The sequence below is a fragment of the Oncorhynchus mykiss genome, chromosome 13 (genome assembly GCF_013265735.2).
Source record: "Oncorhynchus mykiss isolate Arlee chromosome 13, USDA_OmykA_1.1, whole genome shotgun sequence".
NCBI lineage: Eukaryota > Metazoa > Chordata > Actinopteri > Salmoniformes > Salmonidae > Oncorhynchus > Oncorhynchus mykiss.
The window spans coordinates 32,550,801-32,572,166 of record NC_048577.1 but is presented as its reverse complement, the minus strand read 5'-3'; the positions used below and the strand labels follow the sequence as shown (position 1 = coordinate 32,572,166).

General features: G+C 39.1%; 1 protein-coding gene and 1 pseudogene across 1 annotated transcript; one reads left to right on the top strand and one right to left on the bottom strand.

The window, feature by feature from the left end:
* LOC118938066 (interferon beta-like) lies at positions 1–1,229 on the top strand. Its single transcript, XM_036939738.1, has 5 exons — positions 1–126; positions 223–309; positions 441–590; positions 838–927; positions 1,022–1,229. Exons 1-5 carry the CDS (start codon positions 1–3, stop codon positions 1,127–1,129), a joined length of 561 nt encoding a protein of 186 aa, XP_036795633.1. The 3' UTR covers positions 1,130–1,229.
* A 4,154-nt stretch (positions 1,230–5,383) lies between these two features.
* Positions 5,384–19,920, bottom strand: LOC110487530 (annotated as a pseudogene).
* Between the last annotated feature and the right edge of the window lie 1,446 nt (positions 19,921–21,366).

Below are 21,366 nucleotides of genomic sequence, written 5' to 3'. Positions count from 1 at the left end.
ATGGCAATTCAGACTATCACTTGGATGAGCGCCTTCCTCTGCCTCGCGCAGGTTTTCTCGATGCCCATGCCTTGCCAGCTACAAGGACAGCTGGTGCGAACAACCCACAACCGACTGAGAGACATGGTAGATTTTATAATTTACTTTTGACTTGAGATGTATTATCCAACTATGTTTAACTGAATAGCTCAACATGAAAAATGTGTTTTCTCCTTCTTTCAGGGCGGTCATTTTCTTCTGGAGTGCCTGCAGGAGAATGTCTTCATGGCATTCCCAGCCAACTCATTTGCAACCTCCGGGGCGCCACAGGTAAGGGCAAGCGAGCATATTCATGAGTTCTTTACAGCATGAAAGAGTATTTGCAACCGTTAGGATTAGAAAGTAGAACACTTTACACGGCCATTTATGTTAATTGAAATTATTGTTGTTGTCCGTTTCAGTTGAGCAGCAGTGCTGCTAAGGCTATTTATGAGACATTGAAGAACATCGACACATTGTTCGGAACTGACGAACTGCCGACAATGTGGGACCAACAGAAGTTGGAGTATTTTCAGAACATTATCTACCGTCAGATTGAAGAGAGCGAGTGTGTGAGTACCTACCTAGGCCAATACAGATAGCTTAACTGTTTAAGTGTGGTATGGTGACATTTGAATTATTTTATTATTGTGTCAGATGATGGGGAGTGTGGTTATCTAGTCAGGGCAAAGATGCTGAATACCTACTTTAGGAACATCGCGGCAGTCATAAAATAAAAAGTAGGGTACAAGCAAATGCACTATAATGGATGCATTTTAATTATTATTCATCGCCTGCCTCTTTCCTCCTTTCTGGCAGATGAGCAGTGTGGATACAAGTGATTATCCCATCAGGGCAGAGGGCCTGAAGACATACTTTGGGAACATTGCAGCAGTTTTAAAAGAAAAGGTAGGATATAGGTTGAAAACAAATAGACACTTTGTTTTGATAATATCTCTACATAGGATAATATTGCCCTAACAATTTATTTTTATTTTCACAGAATTTCAGTTACTGCGCCTGGGAAGTGGTTCGAAAAGAACTCCTGTACACCCTAGAATTCATTCTGAAACACAACTCTGACAGCCTTCTGTGGTCCAACAGAACATGAATTTGAACTTGCAGATCTTTTTTTACTAATGTGTTTTACAATTGTGCTTGATTTTTAAAGCCTTCTATTCTACAATCATGCAATGTGCAATGTCAAACAGCAATATGATACATGTATTTATTTATGTATTTATTTATCAAGGTTATTTATTGATGTAGGCCTACTTCTATATTTATTTATTTATTTGTCAAGGTTATTTATTGATGTAGGCCTATTTATGAATCTATTTATCTATTTGAAAATCGTGCCTTTTGTTGCTCTTCATCAAATGTTAAGTTAATAAAATAAAAAATACTTTTAAATATTGGTAATCTCAGTGCTCATTCTGTATCCAAGTCCAAGGTGTGATTTTATGTAGTTATTTTCTATTTCACCTTTATTTAACCAGGTAGGCCAGTTGAGAACAAATTATCATTTACAACTGCGACACTGCCAAGATAAAGCAAAGCAGTGAGACAAAAGCAACAACACAGAGTTACACATAAACAAACGTACAGTCAATAACACAATAGAAAAATCTATGTGCAGTGTGTGCAAATGTAGAAGAGTATGGGAGATAAGACAATAAACAGGCCATAGAGGCAAAATTATTACAATTTAGCATTAACAATGGAGTGATAGACGTGCAGATGATGATGTGCAAGTGGACATACTGGGGTGCAAAAGAGCAAGAGGGTAAGTAATAATATGGGGATGAGGTAGTTTGGTTTGCTATTTACAGATTGGCTGTGTTCAGCTGCAGTGATCGGTAAGCTGCTCTGACAGCTGATGCTTAAAGTTAGAGAGGGAGACATGTGTCTCCAACTTCAGTGATTTTTGCAATTAATTCCAGTCATTGGCAGCAGAGAACTGGAAGGAATGGCGGCTAAAGCAAGTGTTGGCTTTGGGGATGACCAGATGACCAAATATACCTGCATATACCTGCTGGAGGGCGTGCTAAGGGTGGGTGTTGCTATGGTGACCAGTGATCTGGGATAAGGCGGGACTTTACCTAGCAAAAACGTATAGAAAACCTGGAGCCAGTGGGTTTGGCAACGAATATGTAGTGAGGGCCAGCCAGAGAGAGCATACAGGTCGCAGCGGTGGGTAGTATATGGGGCTTTGGTGACAAAACGGATGGCGCTGTGATAGACTACATTCAGTTTGCTAAGTAGAGTGTAGGAGGATATTTAGTAAATGACATCGCCGAAGTCAAGGATTGGTAGGATAGTCAGTTTTACGAGGGTATGTTTGGTGGCATGGGTGATGCAGGCTTTGTTGTGAAGTAGGACGCCGATTCTAGATTTAGTTTTGGGTTGGAGATGCTTAATGTGAGTCTGGAAGGAGAGTTTACAGGCTAACCAGACACCTAGGTATTTGTAGTTGTTTCACATAATTCTAAGTCAAAACCGTCCAGAGTCGTGTTGCTATTAATGCAAGAGGGCAGCAATCGATGGAAGAGCATGCACTTAGTTTTACTAGCAATTAAAAGCAGTTGGAGGCCACGGAATGAGTGTTGTATGGCGTTGAAGCTCATTTGGAGGTTTGTTAGCACAGTGTCCAAACAAGGACTAGATGTCTACAGAATGGTGTCGTCTGCGTAGAGGTGGATCAGAGAATCATCAGCAGCAAGAGCTACATCATTGATATATTCATAGAAAAGAGTCAGCCCAAGAATTTAACCTTGTGGCACACCCATAGCGGACATTAAGATTTGTATTAAACATGCTCAGGACATATGTACGGATGGCAGTACAATTAGTCCTATAGCCAGCCTACTAATCCATAAAGGAAAGCCATTAAAACAAGTCAAATGTATCTTCTCAAAATGTAGATATATTCAAATGCTTTTTTTCAATTAAGTGTGTTTTATCACTGGACAGGGCTGGCCTGGTTTGGACAGGGCTGGCCTGTTTTGAACAGTGTACTTTGAGCACCTATACAACTTCCGTTCCAACCATGGAGATACTATTTCATTATTAGAATTGCTAATTCTACGCTTCCAACCCATCTATGTCATTGTGTTCCACAATCAATAACGTATTAGGAGTAATATTCGCCGAATAGAATGCAAAAGTGCACAGTGTATTCTGTTATCATGAAATGCATTGCTCCAATGTAATTCTTTGCATAGACATGTACGAAAACTGTTCACTGTCTTTACGTTTTTCATGATTCATTTCACAATAGCATAATTAAGAGTCACCCGTTGAAAATTGGGGCTTATCAAGGGAATCATTCAACCTTCTTCACAGTGTTTTCCCTGTACACCAAGTCAGAACCGAAGGATTAAAACACGGGGCATATAAGCAGACAATGAACGATCTAAAAATATTCGATTACTCAAGAAAGCAAAAAAGAGACCATTTTTGTATGCAGCTTTATTAACTCAATGATTGTTGTTGTTTTTCTACATTGTTTACAAACTGATATGTGAAACTTATTGATGCCAAAATAGCAAGTAAAACAGGCAACAACAAAAAAAAAGTTAAACAAATGTAATTTTTCTGCTGTTGTGGCTAAACTTTTTTTGTTGTAGTTAAACATATGGGGCTCAAAACAGGTGGGGTACGGTTGGAAAACCGGTCGCCACTGGGTGGGTCCAATATCAAATGCTCTCAAATAGAGGCTAAATGAATCTGAGCAAATTCTAAATCACCACAAATAGGATGCATTTTGCTGCCACAAATCACATATGAAACTGGGAACTTCCAAGCGCCTTTGTGGTGTCATAGGACGCCTTGGCAGCGCACCTGCTGTGGTTGAGTTGAGTGAAGACATAAAATATATATATATATTGTGTGCTCTCCAGGAACATAGCGCATGCGCATGGGAGATCACGCGAGTGGAGGTTCGCGACAACCTGGTGCAGTTCAAGAAATTCCTCGACAGCAGAGTCAAGCCATGAGGAAGAAGAGGTCTGTTGGAAAACCACATAATCATCATTGGAGACATGTGACATGTTTCTGATCCCGGCTAATAGATTGACAGCTGATATATTTACTGACTGAATTATTTATTTATAAACATGTGAAGGCTATGAAGTTGTTCCTTTATAATGAAATCAAATAATTATTCTCTCATCATTTTTATTTATTCGTTTATATATTCAGTCATTCATCCTTTCATTGTTTCATGCATTCATTTGTTTATAGACTGACTTTTTAAAGGAGCAGTCTGCTGTTCAAACAATACCAAAACGGTCAATGAACCACTATTTTTCTCAATAGCTGTGGATTGGAGAAAAGTAATCATTGTCAAAGAATGAAAGGAATGTCCATCTACGAGATTAAAGTTATGGGCTAGTTTGAACTACATTTGGAAGCTGTACCCTGTTTTACCTACGTGTTTTACCTACGATAATGTTATCACAACACATTGGTAAAGTGGTTTATTCTTGCAGGTCTGCTAGTCTCCCGAACGACGAAAAATTCAAATATTCATGCTAGCCTTTAAATGGTTGAGTATCTACCTGACTCTGTTCTGTTCTGCTTATACACGGCAGCATCTGAACTGTGCATGTGGACGCAATTCATGCACTAGTGCGTTATTTTTGCACCTGTCCACTATTTGATGTGCAAAATTTGATACTCAATATATCTCATTATTAGACCTCAATTTATTGTATTTTATTATAGGACGTTTTATATAACCAATGCCTTCACTCTCTGTACCACAATGTTTCATTTATGGATACTATTCCAATACAGTTCAGTTTTTGATATTGATATGACTTTATTTCAGGGTGGACAATTTCCAGTTCTGTTTCCGTAAAGAAAAGTCGAGCGCATGTTTCCAGAGCATGTTTACAAGAACACACAGGTAAGATACTGAAGTGTATCATGTAGCAAGATTTGGATAGAATCAACTAGAGAGTTTGATGTTTTTCCATTTCAAAATGATAAATTGGAAGTTTAACCATGGAATTTATGAGACATCCTAATGCCTAAAACGTTGTTTTCTTTCATACAGGGCGAGGACGTCTCTGTGAATGCATTAGAGGCTAAATGATAAAACATTCTTGATTGAAAAAAGGCATTTGAATATAACTACAATTTGAAAATATACATTTTGCTTGTTTCAATGCCTTTCCTTTGTGGATTAGTAGGCTATAAGACTAAACGTACTGCCATCAGTGCATATGTCCTGAACATGTTAAATACATATCTTAACACCGACAGACTTGGCTGCAGAATGAGCACTCAGATTAACAATATTTAAATGTATAGATTTTTTTATTAACTTAACATTTGATGAAGAGCAACAATAGGCACAATTTTCAAATAGATACATAATTTCATAAATAGGCCTAAATAAATAAATAACCTTGATGAATAAATAAATACATGTATGATATTGCTGTTTGACATTGCACATTGCATGATTGTAGAATAGAAGGCTTTAAAAATCAAGCAAAATTGTACAACACATTAGTAAAAAAGACCTGCAAGTTCAAATTCATGTTCTGTTGGACCACAGAAGGCTATCAGAGTTGTGTTTCAGAATGAATTCTAGTGTTTGCAGGAGTTCTTTTCGAACCACTTCCCAGGCGCAGTAACTGAAATTCTGTGAAAATAAAAATAAACTGTTAGGGCAATGTAGGGTAATATTGTTCTATGTAGAGATATTATGAAAACAACGTGTCTATTCGTTTTCAACCTATATCCTACCTTTTCTTTTAAAACTGCTGCAATGTTCCCAAAGTATGTCTTCAGGCCCTCTGCCCTGATGGGATAATCACTTGTATCCACACTGCTCATCTGCCAGAAAGGAAGAAAGAGGCAGGCGATGAATAATAATTAAAATGCATCCATTATAGTGTATTTGCTTGTACCCTACTTTTTATTTTATGACTGCCGCGATGTTCCTAAAGTAGGTATTCAGCATCTTTGCCCTGACTAGATAACCACACTCCCCATCATCTGACACAATAATAAAATAATTCAAATGTCACCATACCACACTTAAACAGTTAAGCTATCTGTATTGGCCTAGGTAGGTACTCACACACTCGCTCTCTTCAATCTGACGGTAGATAATGTTCTGAAAATACTCCAACTTCTGTTGGTCCCACATTGTCGGCAGTTCGTCAGTTCCAAACAATGTGTCGATGTTCTTTAATGTCTCATAAATAGCCTTAGCACCACTGCTGCTCAACTGAAACGGACAACAGCAATAATATAAATTAACATAAATGGCCGTGTAAAGTGTTCTACTTTCTAATCCTAACGGTTGCAAATACTCTTTCATGCTGTGAAGAACACTTGAATATGCTCGCTTGCCCTTACCCGTGGCAATGATGCCAATGATACAATCTCCTGCAGGCACTCCAGAGGAAAATGACCTCCCTGAAAGAAGGAGCTATTCAGTTAAACATAGTTGGATAATACATCTCAAGTCAAAAGTAATTTATAAAATCTACCATGTCTCTCAGTAGGTTGTGGGGTTGTTCGCACCAGCTGTCCTTGTAGCTGGCAAGGCATGGGCATCGAGAAAACCTGCGCGAGGCAGAGGAAGGCGCTCATCCAAGTGATAGTCTGAATTGCCATTCTTATGGTAGTTAGATGATCTGCAGCAGATGGTCATTGTTAGTTGAATATAATCCTGAAAATAATTAATTATTTGAAGCCTGAAGCAGTGATCAAATGATAGCATGTTGTTGACTTACCTGTTGCCAGTATATTGCAAATTTCCTCCAGTCAGAATGTGGTTTGTGTTCTGATGTCTGATCCCATATCTGCGGGTTAACTTAAATAGTGAGGATTTAAAGGATGTACACAAAGTGAAAGGGTGTCTCGCTAAATTAATAGTTGAAATGAATGAATTTAGGAAAGTTTTGCCCCTTAAGTCATAGGCTCAACCGTTGCTAAGAAAGACATAGAGAGAGAGAGAGAGAGAGAGAGAGAGAGAGTATCGTCCCCTTAACTTTACAATGAATGCAATAGACCTCTCTGTCTTTGTAAACACCATTATTTAACTAATAGCATTTTTTTGGACTAAGGGAAGGCCTACTACAATGTTTGTACTTCACAAAACTGCTATTTGCTTGTTTGTTTCTCTCTCTGTGCGTGCGTGTGTATGTGACAGAGGGAGTGAGAGATGATTATTTAATATTGATCTCGTACTGTTAGCATCTTCAACCATTTTATAACGTCTGTATCTGAATAATCAGGCTAACATTAACATTTGATTATTTATTACTTACGAGAGACTAAATGAACCAATGTGCTAATGTGTTGTGATTACATTATCGTAGGCTTAGTAGAACAATACCTAAATCCTAATTCCTAAAAATACTACATTTCATCGTCTTGAATATGCTTAGTTAAAGGGGCAATTTCTGCGATTTCTACATCCAATTTTGGACTTTTAAATGAATGATACGCAGGCTACCTATTGACTCTTGAAGAATATATAACTTGTAAAGGCATCATGAGCTCAATTCACCTGTCTTACCTCAACAGAATCCCAAAATGTACTTTTTTATGACATTGTTTGAAACAATATACATCTAAACAAACACTGTATAGCTTGAAAATGTAGTTGAATCAATAGCTCTCTGACACGTTGCAAGGGCCGTTTACATGTGAAAATCGTCATTGTCAGAAACAATGCCTTGATCTGAAGGATCTTCTTTCGAAAAGGCCGAACTCCCATTCAGAGAATGTGGCCTTTACATTAAGATCCTCTTTTTACCTCCCACATTTCAAGGAAGCATTTGGTATGCTACAGCTGCGCATGTGTCCAATTATTCGGCTCATTCAGTGAGTTCTCATGATGATGCTGAAAGTCTGTTCGGTGTAGATCTTATTGATGAAGGGTCAGAGGATATACTCAACCCAGCTGTTATGAAAAGTCTATGTATAAAAACTATTTGTATGCTTTACATGAAGTTACAGGCCAAGTATCTATTTCCCTCCTCAACGATACAAATGATTGTTGATGAGATTTAAAGTCTTAATGGACTTAGTCATCAGTCAACTCAAGGTTGCCCTTCAGTCTAATACTAACTTGACAGTCAGAAATTGAAGGTGTTTTAAGACCTTAGAGGACACCAATTTGCATGCATCCTTTATCAACAGAATACATGAGAAGGCAGTATTTCCAGAGGAACTTTTCCTATGTGCATCCTCAAGCTAGAAGTTTAATGTAGGTACAGATAAAAACCGAAAGGAACGATATGCTCAGTATATCCCTACATTGAAAGCTATGCTCAAGGATCTAGTTGTTTGGCAGGAATGTACAAAGCCAGTAAAGGACACTACATGTACTTCTGCACATGTGATACATTATGTTTGTGATGGATCTGTGTTCTTGTTTAATGTAGTATTTATGGACTCCGGTGTAACTCTAAAGCTTGTATTGTATCAATATGCATTTGCTGTTGTTAACAATCTTGGATCATCAAAGAAGAAACATAAGATTATGGGGGTCTACTTTATGCTTGCAAACGTTGATCCATTTTATTGCTCCAGTATTGATACTTCACAGCTCATGTTATTGTGTAATGACAGAGACTTTAAATACTTTGGCCATGACAAGCTTTTTTCAACAATGCTGTCAGATCTCAGAGATTTAGAAACAAATTGGGTTGGAGGTATCTGGACATGCACTAAAGGCAGCAGTCTTTTGCATTACTGGGGATCAGTTGGGGTCTCACAACATAGGAGGATTCACAGGAAATGTTAGTACTTCCAACTACTGCTGTCAGTACTGCCTTGCAACTAGAGGTAAACTGTTTGATTTTGATGACCCTGCTGCTGCCAGAATAGTTCAAAATTACAACGATGCAGTGAAAGCAATACAAGTTGGTAATGAGACAGAATCCAGAGAGTTCAATTTTGACTCTGCATTTCATTCCCTCAAGCAGTTTCATGTCTTACAGTCAGGCCTCCCACCATGCATTGGCCATGTTTTGTTTGAGGGGATAGTGGCATATGACCTAGCCATTTAAATCATGTACTTTGTTAAAATAAATCAATTATTTACGTACTTAGAGCTTAACCGCAGGATCAGGCAGCTTAGCTACCAAGGATCTGATGCGAATTCCACACCCTCAGAAGTTGGTGAAAAGGGAAATAAACTAGGTGGCCAGGTTACAGAAAATGAGTATTTTTTGAGGCTCCTCCCTGTGATAATAGGCAAAAAGATTACTGATACAGAAGATTGTGTATGGCAACGAACAATTCTACTTAAAGAACTTGTGGAATTAATCTGTGCCCCCTCCATTTCTGTGGCTCAAGTTACTTTGCTCAAGTATCTACGGACAAGAAAAGAGCTGTTTCCTTCTCTCAAACTGAAACCAAAGCACCACGATCTGATCCACTATCCTGCTTTGATGCTAAAGTTTGTCCCACTTATAAGGCTGTGGACAATTTGTTTTGAAAGTAAACACTCATATTTCAAAAGATTTGTTCGGAGAGTACAACATTTCAAAAATGTTTTTGTCAAACGCTTGCCAATAATCACTAATTTCTGCAAACCTATCTGAACTCAAGTTCCTTCTTTGCTCTTGCTTTGCAAGTAAAATGTTCCTTGCTGTATGCAATACAGTTGAGGCAAGCTTGCTTAGGGGACCGGATATTGTGGTGTCCACTGAGATACATTTGAAGGGCACCTTTTACAGATAGGACCTCTTTCTATGTCTTTGTAATGGTGTGTCATCAGAATTCGGGCAGATAGAGCTTCTGTTGATAAAGGAGAACAAGCGTGTCTACTTTCTTGCTACACGTCATAGCTCATCTTATTCACCAGAATTTGGACAGTGTGAAGTTCAAAGTGCTATTGAGGGCATGATGTGTCTTAATGCAGAACTATGTTTGCATCACTACCCAGAACTAGTCATTTCACGGAAACATAGCATAGCAGATGCTGAATAGGAAATCAAGTGGTGGAAGTGACAGTTCAAATAACACGAGTTTGGACAAAAATACAATAGGCATTCGGGTGTGGAAGAGCTGGAAGACATGAAGTATGTTCAGGAGGCAAGTCTTCATGTCCTGAAGCCAGTAGAAACAAGGAAGCTGACCATGTTAAGCATGGTGAGAAAATTAGAACATGATACACAGCCTGATTCCCAACCTCATATTTCTATCCAAGGTGAAAAGGATAGTACTGAAAGGAATGATCCAACACCCAGAAGTGTGTCTGGTAGCCCCCAAACACCCCGCAGTGAGGATTGTTCCTTTGCTATCCATAAGTACATAAGAAACTGCTAAACGGACTATACATTTACTGTTTAAAAAGTGCATATACATCCAAAACTTAAATGGGCTCTATGTATGACAATATGATTTACAATAAAATATTGTCAAGGTGGGTGTCAAGTCAGGTAATATTTGTCTAATTCAAATTGTTCAAATCATAACTTTTGGAAAGCTTTTCGAGTTATACTACCAATGATTTCAATCTACACAGACATTAGAACGGTCTCATCTATGCTCAGTTTCTCAGACTCTGATTAAGCCTAGTGTAGCCCTCCTATTCATCGTGTCAAATGTAGTTTTATGGCTTTATCGAATGTTTTATGTCATAATAATCATATTATTTAACAAGCACATCATTGATAGCAGGATGTATATGTTACAATGGGAGGTAAGTTTGGATTAGAAACTCAATGATCAATGATGATGATGTATGTGGTGTCAGTGCATAAAATGTGGAGTCAAGAGAACCCCAAATGTGTTTCTTGTGCACTTTCACAGGTGGTAGATACAACACTGAAAGCACAGGCTCAAGTTCAAGCGCATGCCCCAGTAGATGGACAGCACTGGCACTTCAGTTTTGTAATTCCGTGGAAGCTAATGCCATCTGAGGTTACAATAAAGCTGGAGAACAAGGAGCGCCCAACTGGAATGGAGAGATGTGATTGTTGATGAAATCCTAACTGTTTGTCCAATGCCAGGAAAGAAGCATTTGAGTGAAGTAGCCAGAAAGATGGTGCTGACTTATCCTAAGCCATTCCAAGATGTTATCGGAGGTGAAATTGTTGGTAGTGGACATGTCTCCCTCACTAAGCAGCTGCAGAGCCGAGTTGATAACTTGAAGCGAGGGAACACCCCCCTTTCCCTAAGAAGACAGTCAAGTGAGTCTGAGGATCCACAATCCAAGAGGATATGCTTGGATTCTTACGGCTGTATCAACTGGCGACCAGGACGGCTACCAGCCAATGAAACTAGAGAAACACGGAAACATACACAAGAAGAACTGAAGAAGATGTACAAAAACAGAAGCAAAGACAACAAGAGTATTGAAAAGAAAATGGCAGCAACCTTCTACTCCCAGAGGAAATACATAATTTGTGGTATGGAGAGCTGTGACATTGCCAGAGAATGTCCATATCTACACAAGACCCCCGGCATCAAGACTCACTTTAGAGAACTTACTGGTGTTGATCTCAATGAAGAGCATGAAAAAGCCATAGCGACCAAATGTGTGAGAATTGTGTGCTACTTCAAATCTCTCCCTCGTGAGTGGAGGAGCAAGATTGCCAAGACACTGTCAGATATAGAAACTGTCAAAAAGAAGCCAGAAGCCAACCTATCTGGGTCTGTTTTGCTGTTACTTGACTTCTTCAATGAAGAAGAGAACAATATGTTCCTCAACGTTGATGAAACTTGCCTTCCAATGGAAAGTGAATGTGCAAAGCTGCCAAGCACACCATGCATCGTTGTTTGTGGTAAGACATTTTCTGCATTTTCACTTTACATACCCAAGCGAAATCAGTGGTTTTCCTAAAGTGTATCATTTTGGAACCACATAAGTTTTATTTTAGTACACTGAATAGTATTAAAAGTAATCATTATATGTAAGTGTGTTAAAAATAAAACTAATAATTTTTTATACTTTCGTATACTTAGAATTCAGGATTGGAAATAGCATTTTAATATGCTTAAAATATATTCCTAATTTAAACTAATAGCTTATTTTAAGTGTACCGAAATGCTATTTGTAATCCTGTATTTAAAGTATTGTGACCGGTCCTGCATAACAATAAAGCCGAACAAGTGAGACAGGAACGAGACAAAAAGAACTAAGGGCAATTTCAAGTGTTTTAAATGAAATAAACAAGGCGTTTTAATTTCCAAACAAACAAGTCAACTTATCTCTCTGACCATTAAGGGAACTAAAATAAACAGTAAACCAATATGCACTCTAAGGAACAAAAAATGAGGCTTAACAGAAGCAATACTGATCAAATCAAATCAAATGTTATTTGTCACATACACATGGTTAGCAGATGTTAGTGCGAGTGTAGCGAAATGCTTGTGCTTCTAGTTCCGACAATGCAGTAATAACCAACAAGTAATCTAGCTAACAATTCCAAAACTACTACCTTATAGACACAAGTGTAAAGGGATAAAGAATATGTACATAAAGATATATGAATGAGTGATGGTACAGAGCGGCATAGGCAAGATACAGTAGATGGTATTGAGTGCAGTATATACATATGAGATGAGTATGTAAACAAAGTGGCATAGTTAAAGTGGCTAGTGATACATGTATTACATAAGGATGCAGTAGATGAAATAGAGTACAGTATATACATATACATATGAGATGAGTAATGTAGGGAACATTATATTAGGTAGCATTGTTTAAAGTGGCTAGTGATATATTTGACATAATTTCCCATCAATTCCCATTATTAAAGTGGCTGGAATTGAGTCAGTGTGTTGGCAGCAGCCACTCAATGTTAGTGGTGGCTGTTTAACAGTCTGATGGCCTTGAGATAGAAGCTGTTTTTCAGTCTCTCGGTCCCAGCTTTGATGCACCTGTACTGACCTCGCCTTCTGGATGATAGCGGGGTGAACAGGCAGTGGCTCGGGTGGTTGCTGTCCTTGATGATCTTTATGGCCTTCCTGTGACATCGGGTGGTGTAGGTGTCCTGGAGGGCAGGTAGTTTGCCCCCGGTGATGCGTTGTGCAGACCTCACTACCCTCTGGAGAGCCTTACGGTTGTGGGCGGAGCAGTTGCCGTACCAGGCGGTGATACAGCCCGACAGGATGCTCTCGATTGTGCATCTGTAGAAGTTTGTGAGTACTTTTGGTGATAAGCCAAATTTCTTCAGCCTCCTGAGGTTGAAGAGGCGCTGCTGCGCCTTCTTCACGATGCTGTCTGTGTGGGTGGACCAATTCAGTTTGTCTGTGATGTGTACGCCGAGGAACTTAAAACTTACTACCCTCTCCACTACTGTTCCATCGATGTGGATAGGGGGGTGTTCCCTCTGCTGTTTCCTGAAGTCCACAATCATCTCCTTAGTTTTGTTGACGTTGAGTGTGAGGTTATTTTCTTGACACCACACTCCGAGGGCCCTCACCTCCTCCCTGTAGGCTGTCTCGTCGTTGTTGGTAATCAAGCCTACCACTGTTGTGTCGTCCGCAAACTTGATGATTGAGTTGGAGGCGTGCGTGGCCACGCAGTCGTGGGTGAACAGGGAGTACAGGAGAGGGCTCAGAACGCACCCTTGTGTTGAGGATCAGCGGGGTGGAGATGTTGTTGCCTACCCTCACCACCTGGGGGCGGCCCGTCAGGAAGTCCAGTACCCAGTTGCACAGGGCGGGGTCGAGACCCAGGGTCTAGAGCTTGATGACGAGCTTGGAGGGCACTATGGTGTTAAATGCCGAGCTGTAGTCGATGAACAGCAAAAAAGTTATTTAGTCTGCCTGGGAGCAAGATATCCTGGTCCGTGACGGTGCTGGTTCTCTTTTTGTAATCCGTGATTGACTGTAGACCCTGCCACATACCTCTTGTGTCTGATGAATAGGAAGAGAGGAGTCCGACTTCTGTCGGGTTGTTGTGTGAGGTCAGAAGCTTTGAACGTCATTAGGCACGTGGTGTTGTTACTTTGACAACAAGCTTCTGGTTTACTGGATTTAATTGGTAGCTCTTTGAAAACTGAACTGCATCAGAGCTTGTTTTTTAAAAAATTTTCCCATCACCACTTATTATTTAAATATCATTTAAATATGATTTAAGTACCATATAGTGTTCTAATGTACAACTTAAGTGGTTCCAAATACAAGTACACAGCTTTTTTCCGCTTGGGTAACAATGTGTCAGATCTGTGTGGGTGTGTGAGAGGGAGATAGAACTGGAGTTTGAGGGAGAAGGATAGAGCAGGAATAAAAGAGGAGGAAGTGGGTGAGGTTGCAGGAGGTAATGAGAGAGATGGGTAAAGAGAGGAAGAGTTTGAATGGAAGACAAACAGTGGTAAAACATTTCACCCCTTGCCTGTTATTACCATAAGGAGTTATCCTCTGACTGCTGAAAACTTCACCGTTTCTGTGGACCAGATCGTCCTAAATGGCATTCCTACCTGCAACGATGCCCTGGTAATGATGTTTGTATTAATGCTTTAACATAAATTACGCCTCGGGCCTGGCAGCAACATTGGAGTTCCTGCAGAGGTATGAATTCATCCCTTATTACCCACCACAATTTCATTTGAAGTGACTGACTTTATAGTTCTTCCAGGATTTTTTTGTAGCACTTGGGAAAGTGGCAAGTAACATTACATTGCGCACCTATTGCAATAGACATTATTTTCTTTGCACACATTATAACTAACTTTAGTCTGGTGTTGTCATCTATGATGCCTTACTGTTAACTACAACTTTAAATTTCAAAACAGAACCACACCAGTCCCTTTTTGGCAAATAGAAATGTAACATTTCAGGATACACTTTCTATGCACCCAATATACTTTCTGTTGAAAATACATTGTGAAACATTATCGTTCCTCTGACATTTTCTAATATCACATTGCAAACATCCTACATGTAGCCCCTTTCAATTCAATAAATAGATTTTTACAGGTTCATTTTTGTTAGTCAACAAATCAAATGATTGTATCTGAAGGGGTAGAGGACCGCTGCTAGTGATTAAGAATGGCGGCCACACAAGTATAGAATGACATTATTTATGTGATTTCATCCAACGCAGGTGCCTATTCAAGATCAACCAAGATAAGGGGTCCAAAGTGGAGAAGAGTTCAAGAAAGCAGCATGCAATCAATCCAAAAGTTATTTCTCTGATCTCAAACAATGCATAATATGAATGGAGGGAGTAGTCTTGCGCACGTACACATACAGGCACTTAAATCCACCGACTGCAGCACGCAGTCAAGAAACAGGCAGATGATAAGAAACGCTTGACCAAAATCTTAGAACTGAATGATTTTACATTAGCATGTTGCAATTTGCTTTTAAGTGAATATTTGACATAGTATATGTAAAGTTTGAGTTCAATAAATATTTTTGCATTAGGAGTGACATACAGTTTGAGTCAATAGGAGGTGTACCTGTGGATGTATTTCAAGGCCTACCTTCAAACTCAGTGCCTCTTTGCTTGACATCATGGGAAAATCAAAAGAAATCAGCCAAGAACTCGGATAAAACTTTAATCTGTACAAACAATAGTACGCAAGTATAAAAACCATGGGACGATGCAACCGTCATACCGCTTAGGAAGGAGAGACGTTCTGTCTCCTAGAGATGAACATACTTTGTTGCGAAAGGTGCAAATCAATACCAGAACAACAGCAAAGGACCTTGTGAAGATGCTGGAGGAAACAAGTATCTATATCCACATTATAACGAGCCCTATTTCGACATAACCTGAAAGGACGCTCAGCAAAGAAGAAGCCACTGCTCCAAAACCGCCGTAAAAAGTGGGAGACTTGCAACGGGGGTGGCAGCATCATGTTGTGGGGGTGCATTGCTGCAGGAGGTACTGGTGCACTTCACAAAATAGATCTTATCATGAGGCAGGAAAATTATGTGGATATATTGAAACAACATCTCAAGACAAACCTGACTCAGTTACACCAGCTCTTTCGAGAAGAATGGGCCAAAATTCACCCAACTTATTGTGAGAAGCTTGTGGAAGGCTACCCGAAACATTTGACCCAGGCAATGCTTCCAAATACTAATTGAGTTTATGTAAACGTCTGACCCACTGGGAACGTGATAAAAGAAATAAAAGCTGAAAAAAATAATTATCTACTATTATTCTGACATTTCACATTCTTAAAATAAAGTGGTGTTCTTAACTGACCTACAGTGCCTTGCGAAAGTATTCGGCCCCCTTGAACTTTGCGACCTTTTGCCACATTTCAGGCTTCAAACATAAAGATATAAAACTGTATTTTTTTGGGAAGAATCAACAACAAGTGGGACACAATCATGAAGTGGAACGACATTTATTGGATATTTCAAACTTTTTTAACAAATCAAAAACTGAAAAATTGGGCGAGCAAAATTATTCAGCCCCTTTACTTTCAGTGCAGCAAACTCTCTCCAGAAGTTCAGTGAGGATCTCTGAATGATCCAATGTTGACCTAAATGACTAATGATGATAAATACAATCCACCTGTGTGTAATCAAGTCTCCGTATAAATGCACCTGCACTGTGATAGTCTCAGAGGTCCGTCAAAAGCGCAGAGAGCATCATGAAGAACAAGGAACACACCAGGCAGGTCCGAGCTACTGTTGTGAAGAAGTTTAAAGCCGGATTTGGATACAAAAAGATTTCCCAAGCTTTAAACATCCCAAGGAGCACTGTGCAAGCGATAATATTGAAATGGAAGGAGTATCAGACCACTGCAAATCTACCAAGACCTGGCCGTCCCTCTAAACTTTCAGCTCATACAAGGAGAAGACTGATCAGAGATGCAGCCAAGAGGCCCATGATCACTCTGGATGGACTGCAGAGATCTACAGCTGAGGTGGGAGACTCTGTTCATAGGACAACAATCAGTCGTATATTGCACAAATCTGGCCTTTATGGAAGAGTGGCAAGAAGAAAGCCATTTCTTAAAGATATCCATAAAAAGTGTTGTTTAAAGTTTGCCACAAGCCACCTGGGAGACACACCAAACATGTGGAAGAAGGTGCTCTGGTCAGATGAAACCAAAATTGAACTTTTTGGCAACAATGCAAAACGTTATGTTTGGCGTAAAAGCAACACAGCTGAACACACCATCCCCAATGTCAAACATGGTGGTGGCAGCATCATAGTTTGGGCCTGCTTTTCTTCAGCAGGGACAGGGAAGATGGTTAAAATTGATGGGAAGATGGATGGAGCCAAATACAGGACCATTCTGGAAGAAAACCTGATGGAGTCTGCAAAAGACCTGAGACTGGGATGGAGATTTGTCTTCCAACAAGACAATGATCCAAAACATAAAGCAAAATCTACAATGGAATGGTTCAAAAATAAACATATCCAGGTGTTAGAATGGCCAAGTCAAAGTCCAGACCTGAATCCAATCGAGAATCTGTGGAAAGAACTGAAAACTGCTGTTCACAAATGCTCTCCATCCAACCTCACTGAGCTCGAGCTGTTTTGCAAGGAGGAATGGGAAAAAATTTCAGTCTCTCGATGTGCAAAACTGATAGAGACATACCCCAAGCGACTTACAGCTGTAATCGCAGCAAAAGGTGGCGCTACAAAGTATTAACTTAAGGGGGCTGAATAATTTTGCACGCCCTAATTTTTCAGTTTTTGATTTGTTAAAAAAGTTTGAAATATCCAATAAATGTCTTTCCACTTCATGATTGTGTCCCACTTCTTGTTGATTCTTCACAAAAAAATACAGTTTTATATCTTTATGTTTGAAGCCTGAAATGTGGCAAAAGGTCGCAAAGTTCAAGGGGGCCGAATACTTTCGCAAGGCACTGTATGACAGGGAATTTTTACTCAGATTAAATGTCAGGTATTGTGAAAAACTGAGTTTGGCTAAGCTGTATGTAAACTTCTGACTTCAACTGTAGTTATGGGTTAGGACGACAGAATAATCATTTGACCTAAATTTTATAACCAAAATGTCAAAATACTGATATTTTGTTGTTAAAAAAAAATGCTTTAATTGAATTTCCTGTTTGACACGGTAACTTTCACGCTTTGAAAAATTCAATGAGAGCCGCACGCTCTAGGAGTTCAGATGCAATACTTTAATAACCTAATATCTAATAATAATTTAATAATAACCTTTTAACCTAATAATAATGTACTAACCAGGTGTCCGCGGGCACGCGCACAGACGAGATGCCGCACAAGACGGAGTAAGAAGAAACGACTACCAGAGGCAGAGACACACGGTCCCTTTAATTTATCAAGCAAGATATTGAGCCCTGCCCATGTCTCCTTGCTTAATAAAGTGTTATAGTTTTTTTTAAAGAAACATCCGTTTAAGGGAATACTTTAGCTCCCCTAATCGTGATATTTCTACTGAAAATGTAGGTTGCTCACCTGCACATACTCCGACTCCATTTAGAAGTAAGTTATTTTATTACTCCAGCCAATCGCAATCACTCTATTGAGACATATTGTAGACTCGTTGAAAAATGATCTTGTTCATCTCCTTAAGAACAAACATATCTTTCCATAATTTACCTAAGGATGAAACACAAGCTTTGCTTGATCTGCAATCTGATACGTCAGCCCTTAAAGGACACCAGCAGTATGATCTATATCATTGAATCTCTTGATCCTCCCTGAGAATACTTTGTTAGTTGCTTTTAATGTTGAGTCGTTATACACAAATATTCCACACGAGGGCGTTATTGAAGCTATGGAACATTTTCTTCTGCAACGTGACCCTAATGAACTACCTTCCAGTGCATCCATTATAACATTGGCTGAAATAGTACTCACACACAACTACTTCATGTGTCTAAATTATTTATTTATTCAGACGAAGGGTACTGCTATGGGATCCACCATGGCTCCCAACTATGCTCATTTGTATGTGGGTTACATGGAGAAACAGTCCATTTTCAATCCTCTCAAAAATGTTTTCTAGCCTAACATTATTATTTGGAAACAGTATATTGATGATATTTTTGCTCTATGGAGGGGTGATGCAAAACAGCTCCAGGCATTCCATGCTTTTCTTAACTCCTGTCCTGAGCATCTGAGATTTACTATGCAATCTGATACACATCATAAATAATCAGTTTCCTTGATTTTCTGATATTGTGTGAAGATAATGTTCTATACACTGATCTTTACAGGAAACCTACTGGTCGTAACAGTTTGTTGAGGGCTGACAGTTGTCACCCACTTCCCTTGAAAAAAAAACAATCAGATTTCAACAGAAATATGGCTGAGACGCAAAGCAGAATCAAGGAAGGGGGTACAAAAATGGCCAGATTAATACTGCCATTGAGAAAATTCTAAACAAAACGAGACATGACCTTTTTCAAGGTCAGTCTCGCAAAAAGACTCATTCTTGCGTTCTAACTACCCATTATTCAAAGTGCTCTGAACAATCGTTCATAAACATTGGCACATTCAAAGATCCGATGATAGTATCGGTAATGTGTTTTAGGACCCTCCCTTGGTCGTATTCTCGCGGGGCAGAAATCTCAGCGATCAATATCTAAACTCTGATTCACCACCCCAAGATATCCCTGCACAACGCCTATTTGCTCCCCTACTGGATGGAAACTACAAGTGCAATGGCTGTGCTCAATGCAATGGCACTTATAAATGTAGATCCTTTAAACACCACCAAAAAGGGAAACATATCCCAATCAAAGGAGTTATCACGGGCTCCACGTAGACAGTTATTTATCTTATAACTTGTCCTTGTGGTAAAAATGATCTGGGTAAAACAAAGTGCGAATTAAAAGTACGCATCTCGGAGCATCATTAGGTGCAAAAACTCGACTTACCCAGTTGCGACCCACGTTTTGGAAGAAAACCACTCGATTTCGTCTCTACGTTATATTGGCATCGAAAATGTCACCCTCCCGAGGAGAGGGGGTGACCTCGACAATTTATTGTTAAAACGAGAGGCTGCCTGGATCTTTAATTTAAAGACCCTTACTCCCTTCGGTCTCAACGTAGACTTTGATCTGAAGCCATTCTTGTGATTATTGTGATTTCGCCTATTGTAAATGTTTGTAGGCTTATGTAGCCAAATGGTATCTATGAGCGTATGCTATCCATTTATGTTTTTTGTATGCTTTTTTAATATATGAGAATTAACCAACGATATCAGGCCACACCCGGTCATGATTACAGGCACCTGTGTGTGTCCTTTGACACTATATAAGCTAGTCACCCCGCAGTGTTTGTCATTACAACCTGATGAAGACAGCTTGTTGGTTATCAGGTTATTCAATTATTGCATCTGAGCTCCTAGAGTGTGCGGCTCTCCTTTAATTTTTCAAGCGTTCTACTCCGCTAGCCAGCACCTCGCCTAAATAGGTGTGCGTTTCTTTCGCCTCTAGATTGTACACTGAGTTTACCTGATACCCCTCTTCTTAACACACCTCTCCCATCCCTCCTTTTCTACCCCTTTACCTCTCTGCCATGCAACTGCACGCACATGTTAAGGTTTGAACGTGTATTGAATAACTTAATATACGTAATAAATCTTGTAAAAATATATATAAGGAAATCCCTGTGTAATGTCAGTTATTTAGATTTTTTTGCTGGAGAAATCTTTATTTTCACAACCAATAATAGTTACATTGAGAGTACATTTCTGTAATATTATGATAGTTTTCTGTTTTCTAGCTTTATTTTGTCATCAATTAAGTAGTTGTGTCTGTTTTTTATCTGACCAATTCTCTAGTTTCACAAATGATACCAGTTGAGTTGAGAGTCGTTTTTGTAATATTATGAAAATTGTCTGTATTTTTGTGTGGACTTTGGTATCAATTAAGGAGTAATATCTTATTATATATTTTTTCGATTAACAATTCTCTAGTTTCACAACTGATGCCAGTTAGATCAAGAGTAGGTGTTTGTAATATTATGACAATTATCTGTATTTTTGTGTAACTTTGGCATCAATTAAGGAATGATTTAATTTATTTAGATGACCTGCTTTCACAATTTATACCAGTTATATTGAGAGTAGTTTTTTGTAATATTGTGACAAATATCTGTGTTCTAGCTATATTTTGTCATCAATTCAGGAGTCATTTCTGGGTTTAAGCTGTCTAATTCTCTATTTTCACAACTGATAACAGTTCGATTGAGAGCAGTTTTTTGTCAAAAATGATGATCATAATCTGTTTTTAGCCGGCCAATTATTTATTTTCACAACCAATGCCAGCAAAAGAAAAGAGGACTCAATGTAAAAAAAAATAGGAGTTCATGTCGTAAAACTGCAGCAATAAACTTTATTTGATGTAAAGTAAAATCACCGTTTTTATACAGATTATATATGTTCCTTTTTAGTCTGTAGTTTTACAGTCTATTTCCGGCACCCATGCTGCCAGACTTTTACCGTATAT

Bases quoted from the DNA above. Each gene is read 5' to 3' on its own strand.
- LOC118938066 (XM_036939738.1), top strand. From the start codon at position 1: ATGGCAATTCAGACTATCACTTGGATGAGCGCCTTCCTCTGCCTCGCG. The intron at 127-222 runs GTAGATTTTATA...TCCTTCTTTCAG, and splicing joins ACAACCGACTGAGAGACATG to GGCGGTCATTTTCTTCTGGA. The intron at 310-440 runs GTAAGGGCAAGC...TGTCCGTTTCAG, and splicing joins CAACCTCCGGGGCGCCACAG to TTGAGCAGCAGTGCTGCTAA.